Below are 20,039 nucleotides of genomic sequence, written 5' to 3' on the forward strand. Positions count from 1 at the left end.
TGGCCTGTACTTGTAACATACAGGCAACAGTGCAGGCCCTGCAACGTAGACCTGTAATAAAGAACTGTCCTCACATTATTATACCAAACAGCCTGTCTGAGTAATTTAAATAATACCACAGCAGGTCCTACACTAGAGGCATGGAAAATAATGCCTCTTACTAATCGTAAGCCAAATTTCTTTCACACAACTTCCATTGTCTTCCTTAAGAGCTACATACAAGCTCTAAATTTGCAATTTCACCCCAACTTTTTTTTCTATTACATAATTCAGAGTGCAAAGTAATGTCTTCCAATAGGATGTGGCCAGGGCTTCACATTAGGCCCCCTGAGTCCAATTCCTGGCACTAAGATGGATCAATTGCACACAAATTATGTAAAGTCATGTCTGCAGCTCTTTTTACAACTTTAAGTATATACGTACACACAGATGAAGAGCTGCCTTTGCCCGAAGGAGGGGAAAGCTGTGAAACAAATAAATGTTTGTGCAAAAATTCATCATCCTTTCTGCTTCTGCAGAAAGGGGGGTGACATTTATTACACATCAGGCGATCCTAATGTGAAGGCTGGCTGGTAAGGTTATTGATTAAAAGTGCTATTGCCGTCCCAGTTTGAGATTTAAAGTGAGGCAACATCACCGTCATCGGCCATATGTTTGCTCATTAATTAAGGTTTCTAACTACCAGATTGCTCAGGAAGAAACATCATGCTCTGGGGACTCCTGCTGTCACCGCTGGCAAACCAGGACCCAGCAGCAACTGCCCGCAGTGGAGCCCTTTCTAGGATGGAAAAGTGAAGGTGAGCTGAACTGCTGTGTGAGAAAGATTGATTTCATTCTTACTTGCTTGTTTCTTCCAACAGGGCCACACAAGATATGCTGTTTCTACACAAACTCCCAGCGATCGCTGTGCTCAGGAAGGCGGTTGTGACAGCAGCCTAAATTTTCCATGGTGTTTAATTAAATTTGGAGGGAGCTGATTAACCAAGTTACCATGCCGTCATGGGACTGGGTCTGTAGTGAACGCCCATTTAGTTTTAGTAGTGATGATTTATGCAAAGAAATAAGTAAAAACGTTACAGTTTCATGCCTGTTGCAGCTACCATAGCTGCCTGGGGCCTGCCCCTGCTGCTGCTTTTTCCCAGTTGCTTCAGAAATGGCAGAACAACGACCTTGAGAAGTACAAATAGATGTGCAGTCACAAGGGGAAGGCGCCAGCACATGGGGCATAACCGTTGGCATGTGCTTGGCATCTGCTCGGCATCGCCCATGCCCGCGTTTCTGCTGAGTTTAACGGAATAATCTGTGTATGCAAACGCTTGCAGGATTAGTGTCATAGCTTGGAGGGGCAGGGCAGGAAAACGATGCTGTATATTTAGTTCTCCTTACTACAAGGGTCTGAGGACATGAAGGTAAGCAGGGAGATGTCATTATCTGCGAAAACCCGCCAAGTTATCTGGTGTGCTGCCCATCCCTTAGGTCTAAAATGCTAAAACTGTACGTTTTGGGTAACTTTACATAAACCTTGGTGGGATTTTGTGCTAGCTGAGGGGAAAGTGGCCAGCCAAGCCAGCAAAGGGCTCGAGGTCACCCTCCCGCCGCTGCAGACACCTTTCGGTGGGCGGCGGGATGCCTGTTGCCAAGCGGCCCCGCCGCCCGGTGCCCCGAGGCCGGTGCCGGGCCGGGGAGGGGCCGCCTGTCCCTGCGGGGGCCCGGGCTGTGGCCGGCGCCGGGCGGATCCTGTCAGCGCCGCTGCCAACCCCCGGCGCGCGGGGGCGGGAAAGCTCCACGTGACCGCGAGGCCGCGCGGCGGCGGCTGGGGGGGTTAGGGGGGGTGTGTCACGTGGCCCGCAGCGGGGCGGGCGGGGAGGGCGCGGGCGCTCCTCGGGGGTGGGGCCAAGCCCGGGAGCTTCCGGACGGCGGGGAGGTGGAGCCTGTGACGTAGTTCCGCTTCCGCCTGGGCGTCGGGGTGGCGGTGGTGCTGCGGGCCGCCGCCTGCTGCCTCGCTCCTGGCCTGCGCCGCGCCGCGCTCCTCCCGCCCAGGTACCCGCCGCCGCGCAACGGCGGGCTGCTGCCCGCCCGGCCCCTTAGCCAGCGGGAGGGAGGGCCGGGCCGCTGTGTGGGGAGGAAGGGGAGGGGGTTCCATCCCCCACCTCGGCGGCGGGGCCGTCCCCCGGGGACTGCCGGGCCTCAGCTGGCTCTTCCCCCTTCAAAGCCTCGGGAGAAGCGGGTGGGGAGGTGCCGCCTCCTCTCCCGGCCCCGGCGAGCTGCAGAGGGGTGGTACCGGGGGGTGGCAGGCCTCCCAGCAGGTAGCCTTCCCCGCCCGGAGACCCGCCGCCTGGGGAGGGCCAATCGTTTCGCGGGGCCGGTGGCGGCCTAGTGGTTACCGCCGCTCTCCGTGCCGTGTGGCTGGCTTCGCTGATGCTGCAGAGCAAAGGAGGTTCCTTTGTAGAAGATCTGGTTTACGCTGTAACAGTGGTAGCTACTGTGTCTTGACTGGGCAAAATGTTTTGTTGGCTTTATTGATGCTAGATGATCGTCATCCGTAAATGACTAAAAATGAACGCGGATCGCACATAAAATGACTGTTTAACTCAAAGGTTCTTCGTTAAAGAAGGTCTCAGGCAAGTCGATTTTTCATAGTTTTTGAGAAGTTGATTCATTTTATCAAATGTTAATATACTTAAGGTAGCTACTTACTGGGAAAGCTAGCACTGTGTGGTATTAAAGGGCGCATTGCTTGGAGAGATATCTGACAGGTTTTTATCTCTGAGAGGGAGCTTGTTTCTAGGTAGATTCCATACAAGACAGTGTTGCTCTGATGCTGTTCAACCTTATTGTCAGTGGATGTAAAACCAAAGGTAGCTTTTTTAAAAAAAAAACACTGATACAACTTGAAACTACCCTCTCCTAGACCTATGGAGACCAGTGGCTGATGCAAAAATTTGAGGTAAATATCAAGCCAGGCCTAGAAACCTCTTTTGATATTCTTGAAACTTGAGTTCATTCAAGTATGTTTTAACAGTGCCAGATCAGCATGTGAAAGATGCCAGCCATATCCATGCAGTGGGTTTGGAGCCTGAAAAGCAGTTATTACTGTATCCTGGAAAAGAGCCTCTGTTCAGAAGCAAAAAGCTTTGTGACGTTGTCACATTGATGCTAGAACTGGAATATGACATGCAGTTTTGGTGGTTTTATTGGTGGGGGGCACACATGCACCAAAAACCCTCCAGTGAAGATAGCAGATAGTCACTTACTCTTGGGGTCAGTATGTTTATTTCATCCAAAACAAAGGTAATTAAGCTGATAATTCCTGAGTATATAGCTTTGATAGGAGGAGAACACAGGTATTCTTTAAATAGTTTTTATAGCTAGTTCAGGAAGACTTCATAAGAATTGATAATTGGAAGCTGGATAACGTGATGAGCATGGGGTCTGTAGTGCTAAACAAAGTTTAGAGGCAACTATGGAAGTTATGTTTTAATTGTTCTGAGCTGCTGGACTAATAATCTTTTGCAAAATTCATGGGGTAGGATGGTGCGGACAGGAATAATCTTGCGTAGTGGAGACTCACTGTTCTCCGCTGATTCTGTATCACAGCTGGCACATGAACAATCCACCTCAGAAGTGATATATGTCTGCTGGGTTTAGAACCATCTGCTTGTGATGTGGTGACCATCTGAAGTGATTAGGTCTGGTCTTGGTAGGGAGGCAGCTGTGAAACTGAACGGCCTGTCACGGGTGGAAAACTGGAACAGATTACAGTCTTTTATGGCTTTGTATTTTACAGGTCTTGGAAACTGATAAGACTTCTATTTTGAAGATTTTTTTTTTTTTCTGGTAGTTGATAATTTATAGCAAATGCAACATTTTAGTTGTCTGGTCATAATTAAATCTGTCCTGAAAAGGTGAAAACTAAAAAGCTGACTACTGTCCTTTTTGTTAGTCAAAACAGACATGGGAAGGGGCAAAAAGATCACCAAATCTCATCTAGCTACTAATGATATAACCGTTTATTTTTTTATTTTTTCCCCTCCTTCTGTCTGTTTACTAGTTGTCTTTATTCTCCCAGTGAATAAACATGCAGGTCAAATTAAATGATTGCGTGGTATGCAAGCGCATCAGTGTGGCTGCTGAGAAGGCATTAAAGATAGGGAAAGGCCAGCTATAAAATGTTGATGTTTAATGCCTGAAGGTAGAAGCTGCAGGAATTTGCATATTTTAGGAAACATTTAGAAGCTGTCTAAGATTTGGTCTCTCTTCCATTTTATCTGTATAGCTATGTTGGGTAGTTATACTTATGTGGGCAGAAATCTTGTAGATGAGGTTATGCTGGTAGGTATTAGTCATGTTACAGTGACAAAAGAACCTCTTTGCTGATAGAGCCATGCCACCCAGTGGAAATGCAGCAGAGCCTGTTGCATCTAAAAAGCATTTTTTCTGTGTTTGAAAAATGATCTTGGAGACGGGAACTAAATCTGGCACATCAAGTGTTTGGAAAATGTCATACAACTAAAAAAAATGAAAGCAGTTGATGCTTAGTTTTGGAGAGCTTTATTAAAAGAAAGTGATTTGGACAGCTCTTTCTAATGAGGGTCCCTAAGGACTGATGATGGATAAAAGTCAGGAAAGGCAAGAGTATGAGAAAAAGTACTACTACATCCATCCCTTTCAGTTGGGCTGGATGTGATCAGGGAGAGTTTAGAGCTTAAACACTGTGGAGCTGTCTTACTGTGGAAGCTGTTTAGTAGGACAGCTTTAGTATGCCACACGTAACACCACACTTCCAGAAACTTTCCAGGGCTTTCACAGACCTCTCTGAAAATCACCAGTTGGTCTTGAACCCTGTTGGTAGAACTAGCCAGCCAGTGCTGTGTTGGAGGGGTGCTTCCCAACCTTTCTCCAGCCTGTGGCGTGGAGCTTGGCACGCTTGCTTGTCTCACCTACCTGCTGTTAATTTTTGGGAGCAGCTCATGTGTCCAGGAGAGCCTGGACTGTGGTTTGAAGATTTTGCTGTGTGTGCTTTCTGGGTAGGTGCAGTGGAAGTCCTTCATGCCCTTTCATCACTCTTCAGGATAAAGGATTAGAGAGTTTCTGCTCCTGGATGCCTTTCTTGCAGACATCGGTGATCTCTGTCTATCCCTGGCTTCAGTTTGACACTTCTGGCCATATGCGTTCTCAGAGGTGGCTGGGAAATGGTGCCCTGACCAGTGGTTGGGAGCTGGCAGGCTCTGCACTTCTGGAAAGCAGGGGATGTTACCAGGGGCGGTGGCCTTCAGAAAACAAAGGAAATCTTATCTTAAGGCACAGTTTGAGTGCTGCCAGTTCTGTAGTCTTTCTACTCCCTGCCAGATTACTTAAATTCCTGAAGCCTTCTCCTTCCACTCACTCTTACTTCCCTCAGCTCCAGGAAAGAATAATTTGAAGTAAAGTTTAGATGTGGCAAAACAGACGTCTGTGACATGAATCAGCTTTTCTCTGCTTGTATCAATGCTTCTAGGAAAGCTTGAAGAGAAAATGGGAGTCGATTTGTTAACTGTACTGACACTAAAACTCTAGTCAAGAGCCATTCAGTACATTTTTCTAAAATCTTGAGCCCATGCATGATGAGTAGGTACGTGAAAATGGAGTTACTTGGAGGTCTTCTGTCTGACAGTGTCTCTCAAGTCCAGTTTGCAAGCATCTGAATGCCTTCGGCAATATTCTTACAAATATAATTGATATTTCTGTAAGGTTTTGATTGAAATTCTTTATACTAGTGTTGTAGATTCTGGATTTAAGTACAAATAAGTTCATATATTTTCTGAATATGTCTAATGGTAATTTTCAGTTTCCTATTTACTAATTGAAGGTGGCAGTACCCAGATGAAATGTGTGCTTAAAAAACGTCCCTGAAGTAGGCCATCCTGTCTGCGAGAGGATCCTTGACATGCTTGGCATTGGCTCAGTAATGCCAAATGTTGCCAACAAATGTTGCTCTTGTCTGCTTGCCAAAGCAAAAAAGCCACTAAATCTCACTATAAGCTATGCTTAACTACACTTTTTTTTTTAATAAGTCGCGCAGCAGAATTGTCTCCTTAATTTTCATGACACAGAAATCTGCTGACAAATATTGGGGTTATTTGTTGATATTTTGTAAGCAGGCCTGTTTCAACTGTATTCATTCACAGCTTTGACTTGAATTTACTACTCCCTGTCACTTTTCTGACAGATCATGGGATTTTCTTCTGCATTCGCCTGTAGGTCTGTTCTTTTCTTCCTTCTGTCCCTTGCAGCATATGTTCTAACTTCTTCTGTGGGCTTTTTTCAATGTCTTGTAGATCTGTTTTTCAGTTGGTCTTATCCCATCTCTCCATCTGCCCAAAAAAAGGATGATTCTTGTGGCCTGTTCTGGTGTTACTTTTTGTTAACCTGGGTTTGTGTTTTTTTTTTTTTCTTCTTTTTTCTTATGAATACATTTACATGCATACCTCTGTAAAAAGTCATTTTTGTTCTTGTCTCTATATTAATGATTGATTACCTATATTTTGTGGATTATATTAGTTTCTGTGTCTGTGTAGGTAAATTGAAGTACAATGCCACTAAAAAGCACATACCAACTTGTGATTATTATTGAGTATGGTTCATTGCAAAAAATAATGAATTTTAATGTAAGAGGTATCTATTGATGAGAAATTGAACTTTTTTTGGTAGATGTCTCTTGAACAGCTGAGCTGTTAATAATGGGAGCAAAAACTACCTTCCAGAAGTAGATCAGTTGGTTTCTCAACTTTAAACAAGTAGTCATTGATCATTGAGCACAAATAATGGGCTGGGCAGAGAACGGATCGAGAGCAGCCCTGAGGAAGGCTCGGGGGTGTTGGTAGACGAGGAGCTCAGCATGGCCCAGCCCGGAAAGCCAACCGTACCCTGCGCTGCATCACCAGCGGCGTGGCCAGCGGGTCGAGGGAGGGGATTCTGCCCCTCTGCTCCGCTCTGGTGAGACCCCTCCTGCAGCTCTGTGTCCAGTCTGGGGCCCCCGGCATCAGGGGGACACGGACCTGCTGGAGCGAGTCCAGAGGAGGCCACGGAGATGCTCAGAGGGCTGGAGCCCCTCTGCTGTGGAGACAGGCTGAGGGAGTTGGGGCTGTTCAGCCTGGAGAAGAGAAGGCTGCGGGGAGACCTGACAGCACCTGCCAGTACCCAAAGGGGACGACAGGGAAGCTGGGGAGGGGGTTTTTACAGGGGCATAGAGTGGCAGGACAAGGGGGAATGGCTTTAAACTGATAGAGGAGGACAGATTTAGGTTAGACAGTAGGAAGAAATTCTTTACTGTGAGGGCGGCGAGGCGCTGGCACAGGCTGCCCAGAGCAGCTGTGGATGCCCCATCCCTGGGAGTGCTCAGGGCCAGGCTGGATGGGGCTGGGAGCAACCCGGGCTGGTGGAAGGTGTCCCTGCCCGTGGCAGGGGGTTGGAACTAGATGGTCTTCAAGGTCCCCCCCCAAACCAAACCAATCTATGATTCCAATTTGATCAGTGTACCCCATCTGACTTAGGTATTTGTACTTACTTGAAGGAACTACTGCTGTTGTAAGCTAATGTTGAAGCTTTAACTAACCTTCAGATTCATACAGTTAGGCAGTGATTTCCACCAGGATGCTACCTTTGTAGATACGTATTTCTTAAAAGGTTTATTTAAATTATGAAGTGTAACGTGGAAGTTCACTGTGTTTCCACAGGGGTCTAGGCTGCTCAGTGTGGTCATAAATAACTTGGGAAATGAGATGAGTGGTGTGTTGTTGATATGAAGCCATTCAGGAAAGTATGGATTAGGTAATAAATGACAGGTACAATTCAATGTTGATAAATCTGATGTAATTCAGAGTAGATGAATGTATAGTGGTGGTGCATATAATTTCATATATAAAATGATGGGCTGACCCTTAACACTGAGGAGTGAGATATTGCTACAAAAGTGTCAGTTCGATAGTAATCAAAAAGCAGATGAAACATTAAGAAGTATTAGGAAGGAAGTAGAAGACGAACCAGAACATAATTATGGAACTGTATAAATCAGTGATTATCCCGCACCTTGAATTCTGCGTGGTTCTTCTTGTCGTTCATCTCAAAAGGTATAAAAGAATTGGAAAAGCCTCAGAGAGGCAGTGAGAGTAATCAAAGGTATGGAATAGCTGCTGCACAAAGGTCAATGAAATAAGATAGAGCTCAGCTTGGAGAAGGAACAGCTGAAAGAAAATGGTAAAAATCTGTAGAATAATAATCAGCATGGACAGTGTGGATAAGAATAGACTTACTGATTTCCTCAGCTGCAAGAATGAAGGGGCAACAACTGAAACTAGTAAGATCCCAGGTTAGAACAGAAAGAAGGTGCTTTTTTGTATAACAGATAGCAGCCCTGCGGAGTTCATTGCTAATGGATGTTGTAGGTATGAGTGGTACAACTGGATGTGTTTGTGGAAAAGAAATTATTTGAGGTTTATTATTCCATAGAAATTGCCTACAATTTTGGAAGACTCTGAGCTTGGAACTGTTGAAGTATCAGTTCTTGTTATTCCCTACTGGTCATTGTTGAAGATAAGATGGGATGCTGAGCTAAATGGCCCCTTGTTCTGAATCAGTACTGTCCTAAGATTAGGAAACGGTGTAGATAGTCTTCCCTGAAACTGTACAAGTTTATTACTCTAGTTTACATGTGCATTATTTGCATTATGTAATTTATAACCTAATGAAGCTTATACACTTGTTTGTCATAGGCTATCTACACAAACCTCTGTCCTTGAGACCGATCTCTGTGTTAAAAGTGAGGTCTTCGCCTTCAACAAGAAAAAACAAGGATTGTTTTTCATAGGGGTCAGCTTGACAGTAGTATTTGTACTCTTGACTTATATTTGGTATTTTTCCTCCTCTTATGTTCTTCTCCTTCTCCCACACTCTTCCTTAAAACCTTCTGGCTGCACTGGGACATGTGCACCTATTTCACCTGCTTGTGGTTGTCTGTTAACAGTTCTTCGCCTCTAGTCAGTATTTGTTGTCAGTTAATCAAACTGACTATAACTTCAGCTGCCCTTTTGTATGGCTGACAAAGCCAGTCAACATTCATTGTGGTGAAGCTCTGGAAAGCTCTAAGTGCTGAGAGCTGTAGTTGCCTTCATAAAAAGATAGCGTGACTCACTGGTCCCTATATTCGATGTTTCTTGTAAGGGTTGAAAGGTTAGAAGTTAGGTACACGTTAATGACACCTTTGCAATGTCTATGTTCAGTTAAGGCTAGCTAGCTGGAGTCAGTGAACATAAGTAAGAGCATCCGCTACCGTTAGTATGTTCGGAAGTAATTGGAGGCTAAAGCATCAGCCAAGTATAGTTCTTTTATTTCTGACAATAAGGTCTGCATGGGGATTTAATCATGTTTTGCTTTTGATGCATTAACTTCACCTGCAAGCAGCCTGCTGTACCTTTTCTGAGTCCCAGTTTAGAAAAGTGTGACTGCTTTACAGGCGTCACTGTCTGGGTAGGCTGCCTACTCAGTATGAAAACTTGAAATACTTTTTTAGTGTAATGTGACCCATTTATGTTATGTGTTGGTCCTGTCTGAGATGGGTAGAGGCTGCAGACTTTCATTTTCATGAGAACTTTATGAAGAGGAAAGTATATGGGTGGCACGTACCTGTGTGGGCCAGTCATTAAAACAAGCCACTGCGAAGGGGCACTGCCAGTTCAGTACTTACTGTGGTTTAAATGAGACAAATGTAGAGTGTCTCATGAACTCTTGCTTGAAATACTTTTATTATTTTCAACAATTTTCACTTTATTTTGCCTTACTTTTCAGCAAAATGTCTGGAACTGATGAATTTTCGGTAAGTCACAGTTTTTCTTTCCTGAAGGTCAGCCACTTCTGGTACTTCATTCTAAAAGTTGACAACCTTTTTCAAGATGAAGGGGAGCTTACAGTGTGAGAGGCTAATTCTCCACTACTGCAGTTGTGGTGTTTTCCTTTTGGGCAGATATAGCAGTCTGGGTTAAACATACAAAGCTGCTAGGTGCCTTGTGGTCTCTCCTGCTGTGCTATTAGCAAAGGAGTTGTGCTTTAATAGGGTCAGAATAGCTGTAATGGAAATCTATGAAAATCTTTTCAGATTTGCACTGAACTTGCTTATCGCTTTGTGTGGTCGCTTGCCTTTTATCTTTGGTTTTCTAACTGCAGCATGTCAGAATGCCTCTTCTACCTTAATGATAGAAGCTGCACAAAAATTAATGTAATCGTGTCTGTGCAGCGACAAAGAGCTCTTCTCCCATTTTGGCAACTGAAACTTATACTCGTAGTGGGTGGATGTCTGCAACTAGTAAGTCCAGTAAACATTTTACATTCTCACTGATGCTTTATCTTTTAGTTGGCAGATGCTTTACCAGATCAGTCACCTGCTAAAACCTCCAAAGTGAGCAGTACAAAACCTGGTCAACAGCCTGGTCAGCCACCGCAGGGCTGGCCAGCTTCGAATCCTTGGAACAACCCAAGCGCTCCCCCTATGGCGCCAACCGGACTGCCACCAAATACGTCTGCTTCCAGTGTGCCATTTGGACCTCCACCAACAGGAATGTATCCTTCAATGCCCCCTGGACCGCCTGCTCCATTTCCTCCTCCTCCTACTGGACCCTCTTGCCCTCCTCCTGGTGGTCCATATCCACCCCCAACTGTGCCAGGTCCTGTCCCACCAGGGCAGTATCCTCCACCAAATATGCCCTTTCCAGAGCTTCCAAGACCTTATGGTGGTCCAACAGAGCCAGCTGCACCTCCTGCTCCGGTTGGGCCATGGGGATCCATGCCCTCTGGAGCATGGGGACCAACAATGGGAGGGCAGTATCCTGCACCTAGCATGCCATATCCACCCCCAGGGCCATATTCCGCTCCTACCCAGACTCCAGGGGCTGCACCGACAGTACCATGGGGTACGGTCCCACCTGGAACATGGGGACCTTCACCGCCGGGTCCATTCCCTCCACCCACAGGATCATATCCAGCTCCAGGACTCTATCCTACGCCCCCTAATCCTTTTCAAGTGCCATCTGGTCCTGCTGGTGCTCCATCAATGCCTGGTGGTCCCCATGTGAGTATTAATTTTGGTCTCAAATTACTCTAAAATGTAATACTTTTAAGTGTGGAAATTGAGTAACATAAGACCTATTAGTGCAGGTAAGGGATTTCAGCACATCTGGTTTATTCCTGTAGTGAGTGGAATAATAGCCAACTTCTTAAATGCTTAACTAAACATACTAGAATGTTAAATTATATCAAGTTGGAGTGTGTCTAAGCATCACATTACAGTGGTCTTCCACTCTGTAGAAAGCCTTTTCTAAAAGGCCAAAAAGGAAGGGGGGGGTGGGGCAGGAGGGGAAGCCTTGTAGTAATTTCTGAAAGAGAAAATACTCTGTTCTCTGTAATCTAGCGAGATTGCTTCTAAGGCACATAGGGAGGGAATAATAAATTATAAAGATTAATTTGGTTTTAATTAAGAACTTCTGTAATTGTGAATTAACTGCTTTGTGAAAAGCCTGTATTGACCATGAATTATTGTCTCTTGCAGCCTTACCGTTGAATACATTCTGGGCAACAAAATACTGTAGTTTTCCACCTTCATCCACTACTTACAGAGATTTTTACAGTTTTTGTTTCAGTAATGTTTGGGGCTATGAAGAATACTTGCCTTCTGTATGTGCATTTGAGGTATGAAGGAGCAGTTTGCGTAAATTTACCTTGCTCATATGCTGGCATAATCATTTGGTTTCAAAGTGAATTACGAAGAACATATATAAAACTAACATCTGTAGTTCTTATGTTGGCAAGTATTCCTTGAAAAGACGGGAGTTGCCAAGTAAGGATTATAAAGAATCTGGCCCAAGGACTTAAAAAAAAAAAAAGTTAATTCTTAAGTTTCCATGGATGCTTTAAGTCTTGTTGCCAGACTTGTACTGGTCACTGAATGGATGGATAGTCATATTTTGTCTGTTTTCAGGTTATTCTAGAATGTCAATAAAAAGTGTTTCAAGGTTTTATTCAAGAAATGTAATTTTTGAACATGCTACAGTAATTCAAACTAAAGAGACAGAGCATGAGAACTTGAAGGTTTTCTCAGCATTTTGTATATATTTAAAACAATTGCTCAGTCTGGGACTACGGAAGAGAAGATGCGCGTTTGAAATACTTGGTCTGACTTGTCAGCACACTGTTCGTGTTCACAAACAGGCATTTATGTGCAAATTTAATAACCTGAATGTGCAGTTAACTTTGAATCGACAAATGTGAGTTTTATGCATGCAAATGAGGACATCATTTTGCCAGTTCTCATTCTGTGGTGGTTGGAAGTTTGGCTTGGTCTATGTAAAGAGAAACTGATTCCCACTTAGGTAAGGTACTTCCCTATTTCTAACCTGGGTTCTAGTCATTTAATATTTGACTTTGCTGCTGGGTTGCGTGAACTCGGCAGACTTTTTCAGAGTCCCTGGAAACTGAACTTGAGCTTAAAAGATCAAAAAACCCAACCTCATAATTCCCTTCCTGGCAGTTTCTGGCGTGGTGTTTAGTTCCATCGGCTACAAAGATCCTTATTGCCACAGTTGAGAACGAGGAGGTCTCATTGGGGCTCTGCTGAGTATCATAATGGGGAAGAGTCCTCTGTTCTCAGCTGTGTGTCTGCATACCTCACTGAGTAAGTGTAATTTGGGAGTAATTGAATGTTTAAAAGCCTGTGCACTGCTGTGTAGCTGTCCCCCCTCCTCCCCCCTCTGAAGGGACACTACAGTAAGTTTTCATATTCTTGCCATATCTGTGCAAAGAGCATGCAAGGGATTTGCTGCAATGCTAGTTTAGTGTTATTGAGACACACAGCCATGTGTCTGTGAGAAGTTCTGGCACTCTTTGTGGTACTTCATAGCCTAGGCTTTGACCATGGACAGTTTGTTTCGTCCCCAGCTGGGGATATCCTAACTTAGCCGCTGTAAGTAGAATTAAGAACAAATTTTGCTTAACATGGTAGTTTGTTAGGGAGTCTTTGTATCATGGAACTGTGAAAGCGAGTTAATTCTCTTCCAGTACCTTATCGTGGCTTCCTGCATGCATGTGATGGACTATCTTAAAAACAAATGGGGTGACCTGGTGGTGATGCGTGTTAGTAGTCCTAGCCTTTATGGCAAAGTCCTGCAATATTTTTGCAGAAGGCGGCAGTCATCTTAGCTGTGCCTGTTTTACTCTAATGTCACGAAAGCTAATAGCAGAAGTATGTGTATTTATTTGTTTTAGGGAGACAGTACTGAAGCTGAACAAAAATACTTAACGTTTCAGCTTAAAACCTGGCATCTGTAACCCTAGAAATAGGAACAAAAAGTGAGTCTTTACTAACCTTAAATAAGCCCCAGCTGCCCCCCAAACAGACTTGGCTTAGATCTTGGCAAGACTAATTAAAAATTAACATAAGAGAACATTGACTACATTTGCTCAAGTGCTTTTTTTGATACCTGCAGCCTTAGATGATAAATCAATGTAATGAAAAAACATTTATTCCAAATGAACGGATCGTGCAGTAGCAGCACTCCAGTTTGAAATTGCACTGGCCGTATGTCTTTGCAGGGAATGGGAAGAGGTAGGAAAGGATAAAGCAAGTGTAGCAAGTAATGATTTTTGGCAAGGGGATTTGTAAAAGTAACTAGACTTCTAGGTTCTTCCTGAAATAGGCAGGATTTATTACTGGAACATTTAGGCTAAAATTCAGTATATATGGGATGTTTTTCAATGTATATTCGTATTTCTTGAGATCATAAAACCTGTTTCATAACCCCTTTGTTTTTGTGAGCAAAGTTCTTTGCATAGCAGTGAAAAGGGTATACCTGTTAATCTATCGTGTAAAAACTCAAGTTGTCACTATATACCGTGTAGTAACTTTATCACATGTTATGTCAAGTGTGAGCAACTTCTGGCCTGAAGCTTTTGCAATGGAATTTGTACATTTCTATGCATCGTTTGAGTTAAATTGCTGAGAAGTTCGTTTTGACTTGTGCTTTGAGATTGACATACTGCATTTGTTTACAATATGAAATATAAGCAATCACATCTTTAAAGTATAGATTATCACCTGCTGCTGTATTTTCTTTAGATGAAACAAATATTGCTGTATGATAGTGAGAAGCTATAAATACAGGATTTGATATTTTTTTGAAAATGCTGTCACTTTTGTATAAGATTAGACATTAAACGTATTTTCAAGACTGTGGTGTTCACTGTTTTTCAATTACTGCTTTTGGCATGCTTGTGTAGACTTTTGCCTTGAATGAATAGTAAAAATAGGACATCCTTGATTTGCAAAGACTGAATATAAAATCAGAATTACTTGACTTCTGTGAGTGTTTTTCCTCTTCCTTTTGTGAATTTTTGCAGCTTGTGCATAAGGCATATTAAATGTGGATGCGACCATTGTGATACTGTAGCATATCAGCCTCGGGTATTGCCTGTTCACATAAATGCCCTGTTAAGAGGAAAAAAAGTAATGTGATCTTGCTTGTTCTAGAGGAGGAATGGGGCTTATTTTTTTTTACCTGTGAAGAGTGTGGTGTGCGTTTTTCCTGGCTCTGGACAATTCCTGTGCTAGGTTGACTCGTGGATGTGGTAAGTGACCCACAAACCAATGTTTTCATACGCTTGTCAGGAGTTTGATGGGGCAGGGTAGATAACTGAGAAACTCCAGGGCTTGGCAGCTGCGTGAACTACAAAGTTTGGGCATCACTCATCACGATGTTTATATTCTTTGTATATAGTGGCCTGCAGAATGGTTCACACTGAGCTGGCCAGTGCTGCTGCCTTTGCTCACACCTTCAGCCTTCCAGGAAGATAAAAATGGCAGCAGTGAGCAGTAACAAGTGGAAACAAAAATATTTATCCACTTCAAGGCTTAGAAAGCAAGCTCCTCTTAGACTGCACACCAAATGGAATCCTTACATCTGTTAATAGAAGAAATGATACAATGTCTGGCCAGTGCTTTATCTTACCTGTTTGGCTGGGGGGTTGTCTTCTCCTCTGGATTTCTCAAATGAATTGTCTCTTGCAACTGTTTTGCATTGGTAGAGATGAAGACATGGGTGTGCTGATCCTATTATGTTAGCTGTGGACTGCCCTGCAGACCCAAAAAATGTATTTGAATTATTTTTTTTTTTTTTTTTTGGCGGGGGGGGGGGGGGGCGGAATCCAACAAGTGATACTTACCTACATAATTCTTATGGGAGTAGTTTTGAAAAACTGTTCCAGGGGTCTTGCAGAGCGGGGAGGATGTGCAGAGGTAGATCCACGATGTAGGGTATGTTAGTTCTGGACTGCTGTTGTGAAGGCAGACGGCTCAATTCTCTCCAAGCAAGTTCAGGCCCCCTTGTGTGTGGAGGCATGGATTCACTGGCCAGCCTGTTTCCAGCCTCTCTGTGCTGTCCAGAGGGTGAGATGTTGATAGTCCTGAGCCTGTGTGTAGTAAGAGCTCTTAGGTATCTAAGTAAGGACAAAACTTACCATAAATATTTTTCCTTAATGGTGTCTTTCCTGTTTATGGAGTTAAGCACAAATTGCAGTTCCCAGAATGCAGTTCCGTATACTTCAAACAGCCGTTACTTACCGGGCACGTAATGGATTGGTGTGTTAAATGTCATCTGGCAAATCAAGAAATGCAAGTTGCAACTTTAACAGAAGCTTCTAATCAGCTAGGGCATGGTGCCAGGTTAACTGTCACTGCATGACACGAGGTGGGGTGCTTACCCCAGGACATCTGGAGAAAGATCTGGAGCGGCCTTGTGTCGGGACACGCTCTGTGGGCGGGGGCAGGTATCTGTGAGGCTGAGAGCGGGGAACTCCGCGCTTGCTGGCCGGCTGCTCCCCAGGCGTCACCCACCCCTGGGTCCGTGCACGCTCGTGCACAGGCAGAGGTTGTGGTTCTAAAGGTGACGCTGGGAAGAGGGCCGATGGCTATATAGACACGACGCTTGCGCTTTGCTTTATATCAGCCCAGGTTTCCCAAATCCATTTCCAAGGTAGTTGCAGTGGGAGGATCAGCCATAACTTTTCCCTCTGCTCTCACAATTCGGGAGGATTTGAGTTAACTGATCTAGAAATGCACGTGCATACACACGCTTGTTAAGCTGCTAATGGCAGGGTGAAGTTTTTTTGATCATATCGCCTGCAGAATCAGGTGTGTGGGAGATGCAGCGCTGGAAGCTGTGTGCACCGAGGCAGCGCGCTGTTGGGAGCAAGTACTCCGTGATCTCCCGGCTGAGTTGACCCATTTAACGACGGTGAAGGCAGAAGAATGGCGACTTTGTATTCCCGGTGCGGCTGATCGTAACTTAGGGTAAAGTTAAGTTACACCTAGATAAGTAAAAAGGGATAGTCGGTGTATATATATATGTACGCTTCGGTTCTGTAATATCACTTTCCAAAGGGTACCCTCCCTGCTGAATGAGAGATTGGGAGATAAAATAGCAATGCCTGTGTTTCTGTCCTCTTTCCAACTTTCTCATGACACTCAGCAGGGAAGGGCCGTGCTCAGAAGTCAGCCGGCACACCTTTGGGTTTCATTTCAGGTCCTACTTCTGTTGTCTGTGCAAGATCTTACCTGCTCTCGCAGATTCATGTTCTTGTGGTGATTAGGGGAGGGAGTTCTTGTAGCACTTAACCCTAAGAACTCCTGCATCAAGCTCTGCCATCAATCACTGGAATTGTTGTGCTTGGCATTAATGGTGGCATAATACACATCTCCCTATCGCTTCCCTATCTTTAAACCAGATAACTTCTCTGCTGCAGCCCCGTGTGCATCCCCCAGAGTTCTGCTGGATGGGGCAGAGGAAAAAGCTGCTGCTGCTGCGGGGAGCAGCGTGAACAGGACAGTGGCCCTGGCGAAGAGACACTCGCGTTAGGCTTTTGTCGTGGGAGGAGCTGGAGCATGTGTCTGCCATAAGCGTTTAATGTCGTGCTCTGCGGAATGACTCGTTTCTCTGAGCTAGAAGAGGTGTCCTAGGGAGGATGAGCTATTTCAGTGGTTCAGGGTTGGCTGTTGGGGGGAGGCTGGGTAGGTGGCGGGTACCTGCTGTGCCTTACTCTGTTACTCACTGTCTCCCAGTGGTATTTAGGCTGGAGCTGGCATCCTCTGTGTGAAGCAGGGGGAAATTACAGCTTGGGTTTAAAGAGGAAAGCTTCCTGCTGGTGGTGGAGACTGTGTCCTAACACAAACACCAGCTCCTATTGCTGCAAACTGGGTGGTGGCAGGAGTTTAAGTGAGAGGTTCAGACCAGCAACAAAGAAACATTTTTCACCATGAGGACAGTCAAGTGCTGGGGTGGGTTGCCCAAAGAGTGGTGCAGTCTCCGTCCTTGGAGGTTTTGAAGGCTGGCTGGATAAAGCCCTGAGCAGCCTGAGCTGACCTTGGAGCTGGCCCTGCTCAGAGTGCAGGCTGGGAGCTGCCCGATGTCCCTTCCCACCAGAATCATGCCACGACTCATCAGATATTCACGCTGTTCCGTGTCTGATTAAAAGCAAACATGGAATTTGTTCTTCAAACAGATGCAGAAGGTGACAAACGACTGCAGATGTCATTGGTGACTTGTTGGTCTAATTAATGTGGTGGTGTTCCAGGGTGGCTCTGTGGCTTCTGATGGGAGCCCAGCATGTGCTAACGAGGGGTGATCTCTCGGGATATTCCATTCACTAAGCTGTTAAAGGATAATGAAAAGTAAAACTGTATTAGGGTGCCTTTTCACAAGAAGGGGCTTGATTTGCACGATGTGAAAAGCTTCGTATAGTGCTTTGTATGACAGAAAACATTCAAAAGGGTTTTGAATCTGGTGCTTTCTAATTTGCCTGCGTTCCCTTTAGTTACGCACAGAGAAGGCAGCACAATATCCTATTTTAAGTTTGCTTAGAAGGGGGAAGAATTAATGCTTTGATATCCTGGTGCTTGTTCTTGCTGCGCAGCGCTGGAGTTCGTTGCTGCTCCTCAAGGAGACAGAGTTGATGATCTTGAAAGATTTTAATACAGGCACTTCAAAGTCTTAGCAGCTTCCACGTCACACTTTCATGTTCGCATTTCAATCTGGATGCTGTCCCCATTTTCCTGCTCCGAACGCTGAGCGTGAGTAACAGAGCGTGACCTGGAAGGTAGGGATGATCGCATCAGTAGGTCCGAGCTGCCGCTGCCATCCTCCTGGCCTTGGTGCTCACCTGTTGGTCTGTACTGGCTGTCAGAGTAAGTAATTGTTAAAAAGAGAGTGTCTGTGGAGCGACACCAAGCAAAAACCACTCTCAGTGGCTCAAATAAATCAGATGCTGGAAAAATGAGCTCGTGGCTGTTTGAAAGCAAAGCCTGATGTGATCCCTCAGGGGTTTTTTTTGCTCTCCCAGCTGGGAGCTGCCCATCCACGTCCTGGTGCCGTCAGGAGAGGGCACTGCTGCTGCTCTGGGCTCCCTGGCAGAGGCGGCGGCGGTTGGAGTTGATTATTTTTAACACTGAAGTTGATAAAATAAAATGCTCAGCAAGGTTTTAGTGACTTACAGCGCAGTTCAGGAGATGGTGTTGTAAGTTGTGTCTTCGCACTGACTCGTATTAGAGGAACACAGACACATGGTACACCAGAGTTAAATCTGAGCCCTGTTTAGTGGAAGTTTTCATAGGAGAATGAATTTCTGTGCTTTGCAAAAATCTAGTCTCGAAAGCAGCAAAGAATGAAATTTGGCCAAGCGGCCAGGGACCCTCACAATGCTTCCTTTACTCTTCCCCATCCCTGGTTTGCTGAGCTATGGTAAAAGCCACCCATTGCAGTTAGACTCGATGATCTTCAAGGTCTTTTCCAGCCTGAATTATGATTCCATGCTTGCTGTTGTAATGAAGCTATTTTAAAGTAAACTTTTCCGAGAGGTCAGGATTGCAGCTGCCTTTTTGCAGCTGCAGCCTGAACAGTCTCGTCTGTGGCCTTTGTGTTTCCTTGCCAGCCCCATACGTTCAGCGCAGCATCGCGTGGGGCTTTCGCTCTCCTTGTTGAGCATCTTTCCTGGGGCACAGCCGGCTCAGGGCCAGTGGGGCGCAAGGCTTGGCCAGGGGAGCCCCTCCACGGGTGCTGCACCCAGAGCAACAGCAGGGGCTCACCCCAGCTTTGGTGGGGCTGGGCTCGGACTGGTTCAAGCCCCTCCTGCAATGCCACGCTAGTCCTTTCGGCTTTGGGGGCTGGATTCTTTTCTTGTAAGGTTGAATGAGGGCTGCGAGTTTGGGCAAGCAGGCAGCACAGCCAGGAAAAGCACCAGGACCTTGTCATTCTGATGGCAGCAAGCCAGGGGAGTTTTCCTCTTCATCTTGCATGGGCGTTTGGGATCGCTGTAGGGATTTCTCATCCAGTTAGTTAATAACGTTAGGATGAAGGACCTTCCTTAAGGGCCGTGGGGCAGCGTGCGGCACGGAGCTTGGTGCAGTGGGGGAGTTAGTTGCTATTAAGCTCCCAGCCGGAGGAGGTGTTTAATGACTTTGGTAAATCTCTAGTGCTGCAAATTGCTACGAGACTCATTTAGCGCTTGGAAACAAAGGTAGCGCTCAGCTGGGCACATCAGGCGCAAAGTGCTTCTCATTTATTCATCTTTAATAATGGAAAAGATTCAAACTGTAGCATGGTTCTGCTCGGCTGCGGTGTCAGCGCTGGAAGCAGCACAAAGCTTTCGGGGGCAGGGGGGGCTTGCTGTTCCCCTGGCACCTTCAGGGCGAGAGGGAGCTAGATGAGCTGCAGTCTTGCCTTAGTGCTCTGTTTTGTAGCTGCAAAAGTGGGAGTTTTGCGTTGTGCTTCATAAAGAGAGAATAAAAGGGAGCTGCCACAGGAACAAGAGTGAATCCAGGCTTGCCAGTGCATGTGAGCAGCAGGGACAGTGCTGCGGACATCGATGCTCCTTATCTGCTGCTTTTGCTTTCTTTGCCGTCAGACTTGAGTTATGGAAGTGCTCAACCTTCCTCTGCGTTGCATTTTTCACTAGCAGTAGATCAAGGCGAT

General features: G+C 45.4%; 1 protein-coding gene across 2 annotated transcripts; it reads left to right on the plus strand.

The window, feature by feature from the left end:
* The first annotated feature begins 1,919 nt into the window (after nt 1-1,919).
* On the plus strand, nt 1,920-14,250 carry MAPK1IP1L (mitogen-activated protein kinase 1 interacting protein 1 like). 2 transcript variants are annotated; one of them, XM_080394439.1, is made up of 5 exons: nt 1,941-2,040; nt 2,530-2,621; nt 9,823-9,850; nt 10,385-11,098; nt 11,576-14,250. In XM_080394439.1, exons 3-5 carry the CDS (start codon nt 9,827-9,829, stop codon nt 11,585-11,587), a joined length of 750 nt encoding a protein of 249 aa, XP_080250565.1. In that variant the 5' UTR covers nt 1,941-2,040; nt 2,530-2,621; nt 9,823-9,826; the 3' UTR covers nt 11,588-14,250. The 2 variants fall into 2 exon arrangements, with proteins under 2 accessions (XP_080250564.1, XP_080250565.1); XM_080394438.1 differs by lacking the exon at nt 2,530-2,621 and having other exon boundaries at nt 1,920-2,040.
* The last annotated feature ends 5,789 nt before the right edge of the window (nt 14,251-20,039 follow it).

The sequence above is a fragment of the Falco punctatus genome (genome assembly GCF_963210335.1).
Source record: "Falco punctatus genome assembly, chromosome: 7".
Lineage (NCBI taxonomy): Eukaryota > Metazoa > Chordata > Aves > Falconiformes > Falconidae > Falco > Falco punctatus.

Coding starts and splice junctions, on each gene's coding strand:
- MAPK1IP1L (XM_080394438.1), top strand. CDS start 9,827: ATGTCTGGAACTGATGAATTTTCG. Junction 9,851..10,384: donor CTGGAACTGATGAATTTTCG/GTAAGTCACAGT, acceptor TTTATCTTTTAG/TTGGCAGATGCTTTACCAGA.